Source organism: Uranotaenia lowii, chromosome 1 (assembly GCF_029784155.1).
Source record: "Uranotaenia lowii strain MFRU-FL chromosome 1, ASM2978415v1, whole genome shotgun sequence".
Classification (NCBI taxonomy): domain Eukaryota; kingdom Metazoa; phylum Arthropoda; class Insecta; order Diptera; family Culicidae; genus Uranotaenia; species Uranotaenia lowii.
In genome coordinates, this window is record NC_073691.1 from 97,965,654 (window position 1) to 97,985,640 (window position 19,987).

General features: G+C 38.4%; 1 protein-coding gene across 1 annotated transcript; it reads right to left on the minus strand.

The window, feature by feature from the left end:
- Positions 1-14,927: 14,927 nt before the first annotated feature.
- Positions 14,928-15,698, minus strand: LOC129748377 (uncharacterized). Its single transcript, XM_055743016.1, has 2 exons — positions 15,101-15,698; positions 14,928-15,044 (listed from the first exon to the last, which is right to left on the minus strand). The coding sequence occupies exons 1-2, from the start codon at positions 15,387-15,389 to the stop codon at positions 14,998-15,000; spliced, it is 336 nt and encodes a 111-aa protein (XP_055598991.1). The 5' UTR covers positions 15,390-15,698; the 3' UTR covers positions 14,928-14,997.
- Between the last annotated feature and the right edge of the window lie 4,289 nt (positions 15,699-19,987).

Genomic DNA, 19,987 nt, shown 5'->3' on the forward strand with positions numbered 1-19,987 from the left:
AATGATCTTCGTTTGCATCAAGACAGCAATGTTCTTTTATTATTCAAAATTAATTTTGGCTGTGTGGAAAAGTATTGAATTCGAAAAATAATACAGTGAAATCATTGTTTATTTATTGAAATGAACCTCATTCAAAATTATAATTTTTTGAAGAATGGATTCATTTTGTATACTAATTACTTTCGGACTATGGTTTAAACAAAACTTCAAATCGAAGAATTTGGCTAAATGTCAAAGGTGAAATATTTTTGGAAACAAAGAGAAATAGATTTGAAACAGACATTTTTAAATGTCTTAAATGCAGTGGATATTTGCCCTTGTTTTTCAAAAATTTCTTTTAGAAAAAAGTTGAACAGATAACGATGGACAAAATAGTCAAAAAAATTAGGAGTTTGAACAACATTCATTTTTAATCATGATACAGTAAATTAGAAAAAAACAATTCAACATTAAAGACCAAAACCAAAGTGAAAATATTTAAGAAAGAATTTCAAACACTAATATGTGATTCAATGAAACCAGTTTTCGTTTGGCTTGTTAATTATCAAGTGCATTTTTTTTTCTTGATGATGCACAATGGTTTCACGATGCCCCGATAGATGGCGTATGGTTTTGGGCGATTTCTAGTTGTATGGGCTCAACCGCCACTGATCAGTCTGGGTATCTGGTGTCTGCGGCACTGGTAAGTGCTAAACTGGTTCCCATTTTTGCCACTGGTGACGCATCGATAGGTGTTGTTGTTGTTTGTTGCTATTTTCTTTTGTAAATTTTCCCCAGACACTTTAGCACCTGTCAAATCAGGAGCTGGTCGGTATTCATATTTGACTTCTGGCTCGCTTTTTTAACACCCAGGAGCAAGATAACACCTGGTTTGAAACCTTGCGGTGCGCCGTCGAAGTGTCAAAATGGAGTGTTATTATAGCTTTGACACCTGACCGCTGCTGATACTCTTAGCGCCTGCCCAGATAACCCGAAATCGTAAAGCAGTGTTCATTGTAGATTGTATAAGCATCCAGTTTAAATTGGAATTGTATAAACATCATGTTGTAGCTAATCCAAGTTATATTTTATCGTTTATGGTTTGTATAGTTCATTATATACGATAACATTTTGTTAATCGTATAGAAAGATCAATAAAGTTGATTTAAATCCCAGTAGAATTGTGTAAAGATCAATATTTAATCCCACTGTACAATTAAGCAATCTTTCATGCTTGCGATCTATGATGACATATTATTTCCATGAAAGGTCGTACAGTAATTGTAAGAACATCGTATTATGGAATTTAAACAATCTATTGATACATGTCATTCAAAGTCGCTTATTGAGATTTAAATAATCGGTAAATAATTGTTAATAATGCAATTCCTATGCTTAGCAATATCGTAATCAGCTATGTCAACAATTGCAAAAATTGGAAATCCTTGACGAATTTTGATGCAAAAATGAAGGCTGTTTTAATTAAGAAAAAAAATTATAAAAATGAAAAAAGTGGCACATACATTCGGCGTTTGCAAAAACACAGCCGACGCTTAAAAAAATCCGGTTCTGTGATAATCGAATCTAGAAATCCAGAATTTGTAATATAGTGTTTATTGTAGATTGTAAAAGCATCCAGTTAAGATTGGAATTGTATAAACATCATGTTGTTGCTAAACCAAATTATATTTTATCGTTTATGGTTTGTACAGTTCATTATACACGATAATATTTTGTTAATCGTATAGAAAGATCAATAAAGTTGTTTTGAAATGCAGTAGAATTGTGTAAAGATCAATATTTAATCCCACTGTACAATTAAGCAATCTTTCATGCTTGCGATCTATGATGACATATTATTTCCATGAAAGGTCGTACAGTAATTGTAAGAACATCGTATTATGGAATTTAAACAATCTACAGATTGTCGAATTGTTTAACAGTACAGTAAATAGCTAGCTAAGATCGCACAGCGCTGAATACAATTATTGATTGTAATAGAATCGTCTATGACAGGGGTGAGCAACCCGCGGCCCGCGGGCCGCATGCGGCCCTCGAGGCATGTTTGTGCGGCCCGCGGAGCTTATCTCAAATTAAATTTATTTCACGATTTTTTTCACGAAAGATTGTTAATTATCATAAAATAGCACCTACTAAACCAAAAACATGATATATCGATAACTTGATTTGCACGCCGCTTGTTTTAAGTTGCATTTTTCCCATAATCATCCAGATTGTTGACTTTAAGATTTAAGCTTTTTAGTTCTTTTTATTCATCAGAAATACGTTATAAAGGAGGTAGTTTAGACTTGATTTTTCGTTTCAAACAAAGTTCAAATTGTATGATTAAGTGAAATATTTTTGTTCTTGATTAATGACAGAAATAAGGAAAATTTTATAATTAAAACTGGGCTAACGATTAAAGTTTTCATATCGATAGAACTCAGTGATATTCTGATACCTCGACAAAAAGAATATCTGTAATTCTGTGATTCAAACCAAAAAGTTTGTAACGATTACTCAGTGAAACAGCATTTTTGGTGCCTATGTTTCAACTGATTTTGTAAGAGATTGGCGTCTTTTATTCAAAACATTTCACATAATTCGGATATCGCTTCTTGTTTCGGTAATATGGCGTGTGGAAATTTTTAAATTGATCAATTTTGGGTGAAGGTTGAATCTTTCATACATAAATAATTTTTTTTTTGTTTCGATTATAGTCGTTTTACCATCTTTATGGCATTCGCGACTTTTTTTTTTTTTTTTCCTTTATTAGTGACACTTTACACCTATGAGGCTATTCGTGTCATACGCGACTTTATCAACGTTACAGTTGGCGGATCGTTATTGAGAAACTATCCGGTACAACTGTGTTCGATGTTTACTCTTGGGCTCGAACTCACGGACATCGGCTCAGGAGACAACAGACTTGCCAACTGAGCTATATCACAAGCCCATACATAAATAAATAAAAACACATTTTTGTTTCACAGATAAAACGGTTTCAAAAATTGAATTCTGCAATTTATAGAAATTCAAAAAATAAGATTACAACTTCTTCTGACCTCATTAAAGAATGTTCTTGAATTGAAGTTTTTAATTTTTTCAGCAAGTTTGTTGCAGACTGCGGAATAATTTGACTTACGGTTTTAAAAATATCAAAGATTCAATTTAGTTTGATTTGCAGGTTTGGATAACATAAAAAAAACTTCCATATATTTTTTCAGAATTCAAAATTACTATTTTTAAACTGCGACCCAGAGATGGGTCTTGACTCGCCAGGTTGGTCTCCTGTAGTAGAATGTTAATACATGGGCCCCGGAGAGGCGATAGATGTGGGTTCAAGTCCTACCGGGAGACAAGGCGATTTTTTTTCGCATGTTTTTCAACATCGATTTTCTCTTATCTAGTCCCTGAAATTGCATCTAACACAGTTGGATTCATTTCTCTTCAAAATTACTTGTGTTTTTTTAAGTTGATCATTGAGTCAATAGGTATTTGTGTTTAACAGTTTTGTCAAAAAAGGACATAATTTTTTTTTTCATTTTTTAAAATTATCTCGAAAACTAGAGCTGACAAAAAACTAATTGAATACATATTTGGATTCAGCGCCCCCGAATAAGTCAAAATCAGTTATGAGATTCTTTGCACCTTGGAAAAATGTGAATTTTGTTAACTTGTGTTATGTATGATGCTATTTTGAGAAATTTCATAGACATATCATGCAAAACATTGATTAAAAGGAGTCATTTAACTTAAAAATTAGACATCCACATTACCAAAGTCAGATTTTTAAGATTTCTATCTAAAAGCTATCGATCTCCGTCTATAACCCTATTTTATTTTCATATTTCCCTTTCTATCTTCTTTTTTCTTTAAAAAAAAAGTGCTAGACTAAGAAAATGATTGTGAAAAACAAAAAACGAGTGTGGCTCCTTAAAACTTAATCGTATGAGCCGTTTCAAATAAAGCATTATAAAAAAAAAAGATTTTTAAGATTCAGCCTTAGAAATCTTGTCCCATAGGTGTCTAAATTAAATTTAAAATTTATGAAATCTGTAAATATTTTCTAGAATCAAAAATGTTAACTGTAACATTAACAAATCTGGTTTGAAAAAAATAACAATAATTTTGAAACCTTTCTCAACATCTCTAATAATATAAATATTAAATTTTATTTTGATGCGGCCCACTGAAAGAATTTCAAATTAAAAGTGGCCCGCTGCTTCAAAAGGTTGCTCACCCCAGGTCTATGAGATAGGTTAAAGTTGCATATCAAGAAACGGCATCTATAAATAGATTTGGAGTCCGAAATGATGCAGTCAGTGGTATTTTATACGATCAACTGATTTTTAAACGGCACTCTCAACTGTACATGAACAAATTTGCTTGTTTGCATCAACATGAAATGGCGCCGAGGAAGTATCGAATGACAGGGATCGGAACATTGTGAGTTCGAGACTGAGGGAAAAGAGACAGATAAAATTGTATATGGTTCAATTTTTTTCGCAGTAAACATCAAATTCTATTGTTTTTATGTTCACGGCGATTCATAGTAAAATCGTAATAAGGGAAAAATATAATTGCTTTGGGATACAGTAACAATAAATTGTATTAAATGGCGAAGAAAGTTGTACAAACCTCAGGCTACCTGCTAAAGGAAATTGTAATCAAGTTGTAAGACAGGCAATGTAAAGTTGAAAGTTGTACAATCCTAAGATTTTATGCAAAGTAAAGTTGCTATCAAATTGTTGAAAACGCAATACAAAGTTTTATATTTTCAAGGTGAGCGAAATTTGGTCCGTATATTGCCTCCACTTTGGTACGTACAGGCTCATATAGAATATTCTATACAACTTTTTCAGATTGTACAAAAGTGTGTATATCTCAGAAACAACTGAAATATACAGACCAAAATGTTCACTGGGTGGACTTGATCCCCTGACGATTCGATCAGCAGCTCATGATGGTTCCTCGACACCATCTGGAATATATAAATTCAAGGGGATTTGCTTCAAAGGCATTAAACCAAAAGCAAATCGTATATTTCTATGACTTAAATCTTTTAAATCGTAGAACACGTCATCGATGATCTAAAAATATTTTGAAGCCTCCTTTAATACGATTCCAATCATCGATGTCCCATTATCATAAACGATTTTATTGAACTTTTTTATATACTTTTACGATTGCCAGCAAATACGTTTTACGAAAATCATACATGCGAATTAATTTGCAAAGGTATACGATTGCATGCACATTATTACGAATCAATGCAGTTATATACGTTTTTTATTTCGAATTATTTTATGCATAGCACGACCAAATTTCTCAATCCCGGCTGATCACCGTATATCGGTCGTTTCACGGATTTTTTGCGAATTGTTGTACACAAAGCTCGAGTTCATATGTACATAAATACTTCTTGTCGTAATAAAATCATGCAATGCTTTTAAATACGATAAAGAATATGCATGGACGGCACATTGTAAGTGCAGATATACGAAAATGAGTATAAATAACATTCTATACGATGTACATAATCTGTAAAACAAAATACGACTTCTGGTTGTCTGGGAAGTTGAATATCCATCTATGTGTATATTCTTCACTTTCATTTGTAGATGATCGATTACGCATGCTTCGTGCAACTTTCCATAAGGTACTCAAGGATGTTTCCCTTGATAAACCACCCACAAAATTTCTCCAATACGCCTTTTTCTTCCCTTTGATCAATTTTTTGAACTGATTTTCAAGGGAAACGTATGATTCAAAAAGGACGAGGGTTCCATGTTTTCGAAAATCTTTGAATGCTTTTGATTTGTCCTTATAAAGCTTGGAACACTGCTGGTCCCACCATGGATTTGGGGGCCTTCGAAGAACAGGTGAATCTGGGATGGGTTTTGTTTGGGCGCAAAGTGCACTTTCATGGATCAAACGTGAAAGGAAGTGATACTCTTCCAAAGGAGGTAAAACATTCATAGAATCAATGGCATCTGTTATTTCGTCCGAGTACTTTTTCCAGTCGATGTGTCTTGTAAGGTCATATGCCATATTTGTTGAATTTGAAGTGCTGGCCCCATTGGTGATTGTAATTTTGATTGGCAAGTGATCACTACCATTGGGATCAGAGATTACCTTCCACTGGCAATCCAATGATAGTGAATTTGAGCAGAGTGAGAGGTCAATTGCACTTGGTCTTGCAGGAGGTTTAGGTACTCGTGTTTTTTCACCCGTGTTCAAAATTGTTAAATTGAAACTGTCACAAATGTCATATATAAGAGTAGAACGACTATCGTCAATTTGTTCTCCCCAGACAGTTCCATGTGAATTGAAGTCACCCAGGATCAACCTTGGCTCAGGAAGCACTGAGCACAGGTCCTCTAGGTGACTTCGATCCACTGCAACTCTATGAGGCCAGTACAAACTGACAATGCATAAGTCCTTACCTCTTATAGTTATATGACATGCAACAGCTTCAATTCCTCCTGATAAAGGGAGGTGGATTCTATAAAAGGAGTGGCGCTTATTGATCCCCAAAAGCACCCCTCCATAAGAATCGTTGCGATCCAGACGAATAATGTTAAAATCGTGGAAGGAGATTTTTGATTCAGAAGAAAGCCATGTTTCAGAAAGGGCAAAAATATCGCAACTAGTTTCATGAAGAAGAAATTTGAACGGATCCAGTTTAGGGATAATACTACGACAATTCCACTGTAACATAGTGATATCTCCGACCTCTCGGCGTAAATTAGCCATCGAGAGAGATAAACACTGAAATGAGGGGCCAAGTTTGCATCAATTGCTTCAAAAATGTCTTTAATACAGGAAGCATTGTTGTTACAATGCTTCTGATGGATTCAGAAACGTTGAAAAACGAAAACATTCCATTTAGAATGTCAGCCAACTTAAACAATCCCGGCTGGGAAGTGGATTCTGACAAACCTGCATTTTTCATGGGGGCCTTTGAGGTCCCTGCTGGAGTTGTATTATTCTGTGGTGAAAATATCGTGCGGAATCCAGGAGGATTTTGTTTTTGTTGTTCTGCAGCATTCGGCGTTTTAGGGACACTGATTGGAGGGCTCATTGTAGGGATTTTCATGGGTATTTTGGGTGTCTTGGGAGTTGTTTTAGCACGTTTCCGGGAGTTCGCAACGAAAACAAAAGGATTCTCCTCGTCAGTCGCCTCTTCGTTGTCAACTGGCAACACAGAAAAGATGTTACTCGAATGAGGTTGGGCCAGTGGAGAAGCGCTCTTTAAGATAGAGGCATAAGAACGTCTCGATCGTTCTTTTAAAGAGCGATTCTGTTTATCCCAGCAACTCTTGAATGCCTCGCACGAAGAGATTTCATGGGGTGAGCCCCCGCAATAGACACATTTCTGCTCTATTGCTGAGCATGCTCCAGCCCCATGATTCTCCCCGCATTGGGGACAGCGTGGCTTATTGCAACAGTGCGACGCTGTGTGCCCCAACTTGATGCAATTTTGGCAATGCATGGGTCGAGGCACGAAGAGTCGCACAGGAAGCCTTAAAACTCCGTCAATCAAGACGTAGTGAGGGAGGGCGGTACCCGCGAAGGTCACACGAAATGAAGCTGAAGGCGAGTACTTTGTAACTCCATTTACGACGCTGGCAGTATTGAGTTGACGGCAATCCACGATTTCGACAGAAGTCGAATCGAGGCTCTTGAACTTACCAACGCCGTTGGATTTAATGTACTTCGCATCCAGGCTCATTTCTGTGATCACGCCCTCAATCTCTACGTCTCGAGACGGGATGTAAACGTGATATTCTAGAATTAGAAACTTGCTGGCCACAATCTCGTTTGCAGCTTTCGAGTTAGCCACAACAACGCGCAGCTTGTTCGCACGTAATTTTGTAACACTGGTTACAGAGGTCCACCTCGCCAGATCTTTGGTGATCTGTACCACATTAAGAGGTTTTCCGTTCTTTTTGGGCCGGATGAAAACCACCCATGGCCCAGAGGAAGATGAGCCTTCAGCATATTTTCGGAGCCGGGTGACTCTACTCTCCACTGGGGATGATCCAACATTGTCATCCATCCGAGAACGATTTGCATCTGAAGGACCAGCATCAGCTGATTCCTCCAGATGCTCCTCATCTTCATAGGTGCAATTCGCATCATCCCCAGTTGGAGGGTATAACCCCCCGCCTTCGCTCATATTTTTCAACGGGAAAACGAATGCCCTCCGTGTTGAAAATATAAGCGAAGCACAAAATTGTCAAAATATATATAAAGGGAAATAAGATAGAAATAGAAAAAGTGAAAAATAGAATAAAAAGAACTCACAATTTTTTTTAGCACTTTTTGGAATAAATTTTTTCCAGTGTATATGGACTGCTACAACCACGTGGTCCTCCGTTGATCCTCAAAGGTGACGTCAACTGAAGAACCCAACCAAACGAACGCTGGCCCTTCCTTGCTGGTTGAATATGGCATCCACGTCTCGACTCGGTCTCGGACGAGTACGACCAGTTTGATGATGATGATGGATGGAACAATAGGTTCGCCAAACAATGGCGGCGGACCTCGTGGCGATCGATCGGCCCTTCTGCGAGCTGGGACTAATCAATTTAACCAGCCTTTGCCAAGAAACAATTGTCGCGGCACAAAACACCGTTTTGAAGAATCGATAAATCATTGAAAAAAAAGGTTTTTTTTTTCATTTAATCAAGTAAAAACATCAGTACAGTAACAGACGATTGCTATTATAATTTTCATTATTAAATAAAGCCCGAAATCTTCAAGTACACAGTTGTATAAGAAAATGACAGCAAAAGCAGCGCGTTAGTATTAGTGTCTGGCTGTTCATTCAGCAGCCTGATAGAAATCGATCGAAGTCAATTGGAAAAACAGCTGATCAACTGTCAATCCATTTCAATTGATTTCGATTAAGTTTTGTTGAACACACCTATTATGTATTAACCATACCCAACAAACCATCAAGCACTGTTAGAGCAAACGCACCAATAAGTGAGTATACGCGGCCCGGTTTTGCTCATTTCAGCGGACCGGTTTTGGGATACTCACTCCCGGATCGAAAAATCGGCCCAAAATCGGTAGGATTTCGGACCGTTCAACCCATGAATCGGTTAGAATTCTGACGAGAAATCCAACCGATTTCCGACGAATTCAGTGCCCTGGTGAAACAACTTTCCTGACGACGATAAGTTTTTGCGAGTGAGCTGTCAAAACAACCGGGTCGTTTCAAGACGGAAATCGGTTAGATTTCCTACCAAAATCAGATGGTTTTCCCCTGTTTTCCCATCAAAATTTGACGGTTTTCCGATCGAAATCGGACAAAAAATCCGAACGCTTTGCCCTGTTGTTTTTGTTGTTTTTCTGCCCTGATGTTTATTTTTATTCGGATTCCAAATTTTTGGAAATAAAACAAAAAAAATATTCTATGGATATTTTTAATAAATTTTGGATGGCAATACATAATTACAAAATTTAAAAAAAATCACTTTTTGTGTTGGAAATTTTGAATTGGATTTGCCCAATGGGGCAGATGATCGGCTGCTTCGAACACCAAAAATTCCCCACCCTGTGTTTTGAGAGCCGGTGCACCAACTGACTCCGGTTCGCGCCTGGAAAAGCTCTTTCTAGCGCGGCAATCCCGGGTGGTTTGGCATCTGCTGCTGGACCTTGGGCAGGGGAGTTGAGTTGGCCTACAAAAAAAAAATGCTAAAAACAACAAAACACAAAAATAAATCATAAACCTACCTCCAAGGCTTGATCCAGCAGCAAAATGCGCAGTTGGTCGGGAAGTTGATCTTCCCCGGTAGCTGCAAACCGATGAGGCCAAACCCAAGCTGATACGTGTGCCAGATTCGGGGTGCTTTGCTGCGACAAACACTCCTGCAGCAGCTCGATGATGGCTTCCTTGCACTACAGCCACTCTGCAGCTCCAAACAAACGGAACCAGTTTCATGGTACTGCTGCTGTATACTATAGTATCTTTCGAGGTTAGCAGCGTAAGGCTAACTAAGGCTGCACTACCGGAAGATCAAGCGGAGTAGTCCATTCAACGTTCTGTGCGCAAACAGCCGAGATAAGTCGCGCGCAATCTGTGAACCAGTCTTGAATTTCTTTTGCTGAAGTAAAAATTTCGCCGAGGGCATTAAACGTTTTCGACGTCAGATAACTTGAGGCTGGCCACACCCAATCTTTAGGTAATTCATCAATGTATTCTGATTCACGGGCGATTTGTTTGCGTGCTCCATATCTGGTCACTCCGTAGACTGTCGTCATAACAGTTTGTTTGATAACTTTGCGTTGAATAAATCCTTCCAAAATTTTCGCTACTTTTATATTGTTTTCGGCATCTTTGGCTCTACGTTCTTCAACCAGTTCAGCAACAGCGCTATAAACGTCTCGTGGCTTTTTAGCGGGAGCGAGATTCACGCTAATAGCGCCAAGTTTGTCACGACCAAGAGCTGCATAATGCTGAAGTCCATTACATGAACCATCTTGATGAATGGGAAAACCACTCAGGAATTTAGAAAGATCAGGACATCGGTGAACTTTGGCGATTTCCATGCAACAGGCAAGTATTTGCCATGGTTCATCAGATTTGCTCCACCACATTTTTCCCGACAGTGGTAGATCTGCTGAGTCCAAAATATCATCCATAATTTCTTTTGCGTATTTAAGGCGATCAGCGACAGAATATCTTCAGGCCCGTCAAATTGATGCAATGTAACTTCAGCCAGTCAAATCCGTCTGGGCCTAACGGTTTCTTTTCATGAAAAACCATTAGACATCGGGCCAGATCATGTCCTAGATGATTTAGATGTGGTGGAATAGGGTAAACGCGTCCTCGAAAATCTATATTTTGTGGAAGCCAGAATACCCGTTTGCGGAAATGATTGGCTGGCGAAAGTCTATAAATAGCATCGCACCACAAACTGTACATATCACCCTGCTTTCGTTTGTGGGAGATTTTCTTGCTCAACATATCGAATTTGTCATAATTAGACATTTCGTTCCGTGGTTTCAACTCTTCTATCCGTGGTAGAGAACTTAGTGGCTCAGGAACATTCCTTCATTTATTCTCCACGGAATACTGCCTAATTAGTTCAATGAATCTAAATTTGGGTACATGTCTTGTTTTTTAACATTGGCTATCCTTTCAGTTTGCTGGTGTGCTTGCTGTGACAAACGAATTAATTCTGATTTGGCCAGTATGTACCCACCATTCTCTGGTGTGCTCCACGGCTGAGGAGGGCACAACATCGGAACTAAGTTGACATCGAATTTCAGAGTGTCCTGTTGTGATGCACGGAACAGCTTGACCAGCACTGGAATCAATATTATAATCTGTTGTCGTTCAAGTGGTTCCGAAGTTGAATCGAATTAGACCTCGCCTCGGTTTTGGCCGTACACTCCATACAAACGTAGGAGGAAACATATTCCGGAGCTAGAAACATCGGCTTTCGAGCATCTGTGCATCTCGCCTCCGCGATAAAATTGAAGACACATCCGGCAGGAAGTAACTCCCGTGATTTGGCCTCCGCTGAAATAAGCAAAAAAAAAATAGTAAATGAATGGTAACTGTGCTGCAGACGTAACCAACCTATCGGCAAACAGCGCCGGTTACAGGTACTTGTGAAAATCAATTCACCATCAGGATGTTCATCTAGCGAAGGAATCGGAATCTGATCTTCCGATCTACGACGGTTCATGGTGCTGGAACCTTCCAATGGCGATTGTCGATCACTAGCACCGCCCTCCAAGAGCATCCTCTTGAGAAGAGATGGCGATGAGTTGGGATGATTGTTTGGCCCTTGATGGAGCAACATCTGCTGAAGCAGTGACGATTGTGGTGGCACAACTTCGAGTTCTGCTTCGAGTGTTTCGATCGGAAGCTGGTTTTTGGTTGTATCTTCAAATTTTGTTGGATCCGGTTCCAATTCACCCGAACCAGTCGAACTTCTACCGGGTTCTCGACATTGAAGAAGGATAATTCTCAGTATAGATGAACCCCCGGGATCTTCTTGCCTGACTACTTGAGCGGGTTCTTCCTGCTGTAGTGGCTCGGGATTACGATCAATCTCGTCTACCGGACGTTTCACCTTCACTAGCTTCGAAGAGTCTTTGCGTTGAGATTTAAGAATTTTGTCATTTTTGAGACAATGCTGTCGATAATGCTAGAATTTCTCCTATTGCTAAAATTTTTCCGATTTGCTCCAGTAGTGCTTCAGGTATTTTATCCGAATCGACACATTCGTCCGGTTCTAGCACCCCATCCGCTGCAGCTTTCGCCGGTGTAGTGCTTTCGTTTTGACTAAAGTTACGAAGCTGTTGTCGAACTTCGGCCCGCAACTTCTGACGGGCGTGAGTTTTCAGGGCAGTTTCATACTTGCTGTCTGGGTTGTTCATCGTTTGCTTCTAACTATATTTGTTCATCGTGATCAATTGATTGATGAGCTTTCTAGTGATTTGTTCGGCACTGCGCTCGATTGTCAGTACCGGTCGGATTCCTGCAGCAAAAGGATTCTTACGTTGCCCGCGAAGCGTTAACGGGCTCACTGAGAGATCCATAAATGAAAGCTTGAAGCCAACAAAGGGTTCCCTTTCTCTGCGACGTTCCTCACATAAAACTTTCGGATTTAATTTTTGGTGCGCTCATTTAGGGTTAGCCGTGCTCGATCAGTAGCTCTTGGGCTGGGAAATTGAGTTGGCCTACAAAAAAAAAATGCTAAAAATCAACAAATCACAAAAATAAATCATAAATACCTACCTTCCTCTAAGGTTTGATCCAGCAGCAGGTTTGATGCTGCAGTTGCTCGGGAAGCACCCCCGGTTGCTGCAAATTGGTGAGTCGCAGTTTTGTTGCTCAGGTCAAAGCCAAGCAGATGGTGTGCCAGATTAAGGGGTGCTCTGCTTCGGCAAACACTCCTGCAGCCGGTCGACGATGGCTTTCTTGTACTGCAGCTCCAAACAAACGGAGCCTGTTTCGAGCTGCTTCTTCTGTAGTTCCTGACCACATTCAACGTCATCCTCCGAGATTACTGCTTCGCTTTTAAAACACTCGACCCAACTCTTTCGGATTTTATTTTTGGTGCGCTCATTTTGGGTCAGCCGTGCTCGATTAGTAGCTCTTGGGCTGGGGAATTGAGTTGGCCTACAAAACAAAATTTAAAAAACAACAAATCACAAAAATAAATCATAAACACCTACCTTCCTCCAAGGTTTGATCCAGCAGCAAAATAAGTTGCTCGGGAAGCACCCCCGGTTGCAGCAAATTGGTGAGTCCCAGTTCTTTGCTCAGGTCAAACCCAAACATATGGTGTGCCGAATTGGGGGGTGTTTTGCGGCAAACACTCCTGCAGCCGGTCGATGATGGTGCTGCTCCTGTAGTTCCTCCGAGAATGTTACCCAAGCAACATTTTAAACTCCTGATGGTTTTATAGGGAAATATGGAAGTTTTATAACGAGATTGCAAAAGCCTTAATAGCCGTGAAGCGTATTTCAACAAGACCATTACAAAAACTATCTTCAGAGTATCTACACGACGTTTATAAAACCTGTTTTGAAAACCTCAATCAATTTCAAGAATATCTTTATTTTCCGTGTATATAGCGGGTTTGGAGGCCGCTATAAAGCAATTTCAAAACCTCGCTATAAAACCCTGTCAAAATGTCATAAAACGTCAAGTGCCAACAGCTGCTCGGAAAACAAATAAGAAGAAGAGAAAAAAAAACAAAACCGACGAGAAATTTGCGTACGATTTCTGCAATCAGAAGGTAATTTTTCCATCGTAATTTTTAACTTGTAGCTAATTTTTTTTTTAAATTGGTATAGGTAATAGCCGGAAATATGCCCTGCCTGGCCCAGTCGTCCACAATTCGGCGCAATCGCATCGTTCAGGCCGTTGTACTGATGCGGAGATTGCAGGTTCAAGTCCTGTCGCTGAGCCGAGTCCGGATGTTTATTGATTTGCCGGTACCGGATGGTTTTTCTCACCAGCAACAGATCCAGAAAAGTCCAACTGTGCCGTCGCATTAGCCGTTGGAATTGCTGCGAAGCTGTGGCGGAATGTGGCCAGGAAAACACCCGGAAAACAATCTGGGCCGTTGTTCCGGAGCTGCTATATGAAACCAGAATGACGACGAATGACTATTTCCCAAACAAGTACAGGGAATTCGACAGCTGGAGCCGGATTAAAAGGTAGTGTAATATAAATTGAGTTTTAAATAAAAAGTGAATCGCATTCTGTTTTTTTTTTAATTATTTCATGGAATCACGAAACGCCATTTTGATGAATTATTGAAAATATTGAGAAAATAAATCTCATTCGTTCTGTTATTATGAAGCATTTAATATTATGAAGCATATAAGAGCTAACACCTTACTCGCACAAAAATTGTATAAAATACTGATAGAGAAACAAAATGACAGAAACTCAAAATTATTTTTCATGTTTCGAAATATACATTTATTGAAATCTTTTATTTCGCAAAACTGTGATGGGGCGCGTTTTTTTCACATGTATTTCGACAAATCAATCGATAAATTTTAAAGCGCATCAGATTTGTGAATGAGGTAGCTTTTAACATCATGTAATTAAATTGATCAATTAAATATTACGGAATATCAACAATTGGAAAAGTGGAACCATCTTATTATGTTTTCGACTCAGTCTGATATTTTTTCGTCAATTCGATTTCAAAACCGCTGTAAGAAATTAAATTTTCACTCAAAAAAAATTTCACTCAAACTTGACAACTTTCATCTGACGAAACCTGGTTTTATAAGGTACTTTTAATGTGTTCTTCAGAACCTCCTGTAGGTGGGCCTTTTTACACTTGTAAGTGTTTTAAAGATGTTTTAATGGGGTTTATAAAACTAAACGTTGTTTTATAGCGCAGTTTGGAAGAATTCTTCCAGTTTTTTATAAAACTAAAATTGTTACTTGGGTTACTGCTTCGCTTTCCAAAAACTCGACAAAACCCTTTCGGATTTCATTTTTGGTGCGCTCATTTTGGGTCAGCCGTGCTCGATTAGTAGCTCTTGGGCTGGGGAATTGAGTTGGCCTACAAAAAAAATACTAAAAAACAACAAATCACAAAAATAAATCATAAATACCTACCTTCCTCCAAGGCTTGATCCAGCAGCAAAATATGCTGCAGTTGCTCGGGAAGCACCCCCGGTTGCTGCAAATTGGTGAGAAGCAGTTCTTTGCTCAAGTCAAAGCCAAGCAGATGGTGTGCCAGATTGGGGGGTGCTCTGCTGCCGCGAACACCCCGCAGCCGGACGACGATGGCTTTCTTGTACTGCAGCTCCAAACAAACGGAGCCTGTTTCGCGCTGCTGTTTCTGTAGTTCCTGACCACATTTAACGTCATCCTCCGAGGTTACTGCTTCGCTTTTAAAACACATGAAGCAGATTGTGGAGAACTTGAAAGGCCAGCCACTTAATTTGTTAACAGGCGTCAAATTTTGACCGGCAACAAAAACGCGGCGTGCGACAAACACGAAAAATAACCGATCGTTTTTCAAATGATGGCCCGTCGCAAGAAAAACTGACAGAATTCGAATCGAAACTAAACTGATCGATTTCGATATCTGTCATTGTATGGCAGCGGAGAAATTGTCAGGAAATCCAACAGATTTCGAAGGGAAACCGGATAGATTCAAACTGACAACTAATGGTTTGACAGTTATCGGTCCGGTTGCGATATTCCTTCCGATCCGGGCTCTTTTGCGCACCGGGCGGTAGCATAATTATTTTTAAATTTGGCATTGCACTGAGAAAACTTTTGAAGAAAATCTTAATCTTAAATTAATACTTCTTAGAGCAAACGCACCAATGAGTGAGTATTGTCATTGAAGTTGAAATCCGAAGTTTTCGCGCTGGTGATCGGCAACCTTGCCAACCAGCGACGTTGTGAAATATATAAAAATATCATTACTGGCAACGCTTGTGTAAAGTAATAACCAGCGTGCCTATACAGCAACGGGTGGTTGCATATTGAGCAAAAGTAGGCAAGGAGTACCAAAAGTTTCTCATTAGGGGGGGTGGAGACGGAGCGCTTTTTGACAGCGAATTGTTCGCCTACCATGCCTACGATTACGATTGCCACAAGATGAACGATTCCGTGTATTCACGCAGAGTAAACTTGAATTTTGGAACGAATTAAATCTGACTTTGATTCAAAACATTCATTTTTTTGAATCCAACTCCTGTTTTCTTTGAATCAATGAATTATAGTTTTGATTCAAAAGAATAATTTTTGAAGAAAGAATAAATATTTTGAATTGAATAATTTTGGACTTTGATTTCAAACAAATTCTTTGATTTAAAAGAAATTTGTTCAATTGCATATTTCTTTAGAAATAAAGTAAATTTTCTTTCAACCAAAGAAAAATGTTTTAAACGGAAAAGAATAATTTTAATTTTGGATTGACTTGCAAGAAGAACAGGAAACCGAAAAATCTAATAAATAAAGTTCGGCCGCTCGTTTTAAAAATCAAACCAGTGAATCGGAGTAAGCAATAAATAAGGAGGATTCAGGATGCAAAATGGTAAGTGTAAATTAATAAATAGTGAATATTTAAGTGAATTCGAAATGAAGAGTTAATCACCGTAAATTTGTTTAATGAAATTATTTTATCGGCTATATCGGTGAAATTGTATATTCTTTGAGAAAGAATATTTAAGAATTGAAAGAATATAGATGGATAGAAGATTAGAATAAGGTGAAAGATGTTGAAAATGAGCGGGAGGGTAATTTTAATTTGAAAACTTTTCATCACATTTCATCGTTTTGTTCCTCACGGGCCTACTACCTTGCAGTGGTTGATACTGGTAAGTATCAACCACTGCAAGGTAGTAGGCCCGTGAGGAACAAAACGATGAAATGTGATGAAAAGTTTTCAAATTAAAATTACCCTCCCGCTCATTTTCAACATCTTTCACCTTATTCTAATCTTCTATCCGTCTATATTCTTTCAATTCTTAAATATTCTTTCTCAAAGAATATACAATTTCACCGATATAGCCGATAAAATAATTTCATTAAGTGAATTCAAGATTTTCTAAAACGCTTGTATAGTTACAGGACCACGGCCGACGGATAGATTTCCAAGTCTCTCGAACATGGTGAAAGCTGCGCAAAGTACCTTCCCAAATCCCGTGGTCGTATTCTTTCGGCCCAATCTTCAACGGCAATCACCAGTCGGACCAGCCAGCAGCTGCAGTGGCTTTCGGAAGTTTATTGACCGGCCCACGGAAAATGCAAAACTATGTCAACGATATAAAGGACCCTACTCGGTTTTAGTGAACCAGTGTTTTATGTGTTTGTGAATAAAAACGAATTTAAGAATTAAAATTGTATCTTTTTATTATTCAAACTCCGAATAGGAACTTCGAAACAACAGGGTAAAAATCTACCAATTGGAATACATGGAAAATGGTTCAATGAATAAATGCTTTTAAATCTATATCTAAATTACCTTTGAGCAAAGATAATAACTTTGAGTAAAATGAAACTGGTTTTTGTATCAAAGCATTAATATTTTGAATCAAAGATTTTTCAAAAGAAAAAATCTTTGAAACAAAGGAAAATGCATTTGAACCAAAGGATTTTTTATTTATACTGAAACCAAAGAAAAAAATCTTTTGTTTTTGCGGCACTTTCCTTATAAATAAAAAATCTTTTTCTGCGTTTTGGTATAAGAACATACCCGAAGCTGTACACGCCCTGATAATAACAAACTGACTTGTCGCCAGTGAGTGTCGCCAGTTAATGTCGCCAGCGCTCATTGACGATAACTCCGGTTTGGGGATTCAGCGACAATATACGCGGCCCGGTTTTGCTCATTTCAGCGGCCCGGTTTTAGGATACACACTCTTTCGCGCACCAGTTGGGTGAGCATCGCGGGCGAGTCTTAACTGTTACACTGAAAAAGGGAATTAAAAAATCATTCATATTAATAAATTCAAAGCGGCAGTTATTTATTCATTCGAAAATAAATTATTTTTTCAATTGTATTCAAATATTGCACTGTGTTATGGTTAAAAAGATACATTGAATGCTATGCATTGAATTTTTTTCATAATTTAAAAAAATTTTAAACAGTTGCCTGATAAATTTTTAAATTAGATTCTTACGAACTCGTTCTGTTTATTTTTAAGACATTGTACAATATCGTACGTGGAATAATCATGAAATTCAAGCTTATATCGATACTCCCTTCGGGCCCTAGAAAAAACCACCCTATGTTTCAGTGAGAGATGTGCTGGCCGTGACTTGGGCCCCATTTTCGAAATATACCTTTTCCTCTTCTAAAAAAAGTGATGAATAAAGAAGTTCCAAAAAAACTTATATCGATATACGTTCACAAATGGTCATAGTATTTTATAAACTGTTTAGGAAATCTTAACTGTTCTAAACTGTTAAGAGATCTTTAGAAAAATAATTCGCATATGGTGCCACCCAGACAGTCATTAAAAATCCCAAAGCACATTTCCAGTTAAGTTACCATGCGATCATTACTATTTTGTTATTTTAAATTGAATTTATCATGCATTTTATTCAACATTTTGTAAAATAAAGAATATCATCAATAAACATTTAGTAGTCTATAATTTTTCAGTGCATGTTTGCTCTCGCCCCTTTCTTGTGAGCAAATTTGGTGACTTTGTCGGTCCCGACGGCAACGGCCCTATTTTGCTCACCCATATACTAACCCCCGGTGCGGTATAAAAGTGATTAAACTCGTGACCATTTTCACTTTGCTCGCGATTGCTGCGGATGCTCTTAGTTTACATGATCATTTTTGGTCATAAAATACGATGCTTCGAGTTTGTTTATCTGAAATTGAGTGAGAAAGGAAAAAATGTTATCAAAATTCTAGGTAGAAAAAAATCCGAAACAATACCTATAAAATACAAAATAAATATAACTCACTATCAGAACCAGCAATTGCACTTTCTCGTTCAATTCCTGCATGGATAAACCCGAAAAAATGTAACGAAATTGCGAATTCAACTGGTTATTCAGAAAAAAAAATCATCCACAATTTTAATCTCATACACTTTTTTTCTTTAAATGAATATCAACAAACATCCACACGCTGCGACGTCGTTTGTTTAATTCTGCTAAAATCTTCAACTTCTTTTTCTATCCGAAAATAGTTGCTGCTCCGAAAAACTGGGTCCCATTAGTTGCAAACTTATTAAGAGACCCCGTTTCGAAAGCCGAATTGGTGGGGACAGTAATGGAATGCCACCCATACGGTTGGATACAAAAATCCTGCACAGCGCACTGGTCTCGATTATTATTACTCCGATAAAAATCCTCGAAACTTCACTCAAGGTTGTGGGAGTCAGTAAAATGTTTACTACACGGAATGCACAATCAAAATTTTCAGAAAGCAATCGTCGGACTTGAAGGGCTTTTCGGAAATATATCATGGAATTAGTTTTTGCGTAATAAAAAAAAGTTTCAGCTTTCCGTTCGTTTGTTTAATTCTGCTTAAAACGGTAGAATTCTTTCAGTGCATGTTTGATCTCGCCCCTTTCTAGTGAGCAAATTTGGTGATTTTGTCGGTCCCGACGGCAACGGCCCTATTTTGCTCACCTTCTTACTAACCCCCGGTGCGGTATGGAAGTGATTAAACTCGTGAGCATTTTCACTTTGCTCGCGATTGCTGCGGATGCCCTTATAAGCCACGTACAGACAGTGTAACAGCATTTCAGTGCCAATTGGCTGCTAAGTATTTTTACGAATGCCAATAAGCCCTGTGACATTCAAAAGTCAAATAAGCCCTGTACAAGCTCAGTTGATGAATTGTCTAGCCTTTAACGAGCTCAATGTCATTTTCGATAACAGTAAACAACGTTGGGTAGTACCTACTTCAAACAAAAACCAAAATAAACTCCAGTTCAGCAGCCCATTTGTGGAGCGGAAGCGGATTTTACCGGCGTAGCGATTGATTGGTGTTTGCAATTGATCTGAAGAAAAGAAATCGTC

Coding starts and splice junctions, on each gene's coding strand:
- LOC129748377 (XM_055743016.1), bottom strand. CDS start 15,389: ATGTGTTTTAAAAGCGAAGCAGTAACCTCGGAGGATGACGTTAAATGT. Junction 15,045..15,100: donor GGATCAAGCCTTGGAGGAAG/GTAGGTATTTAT, acceptor TTTTTTTTGTAG/GCCAACTCAATTCCCCAGCC.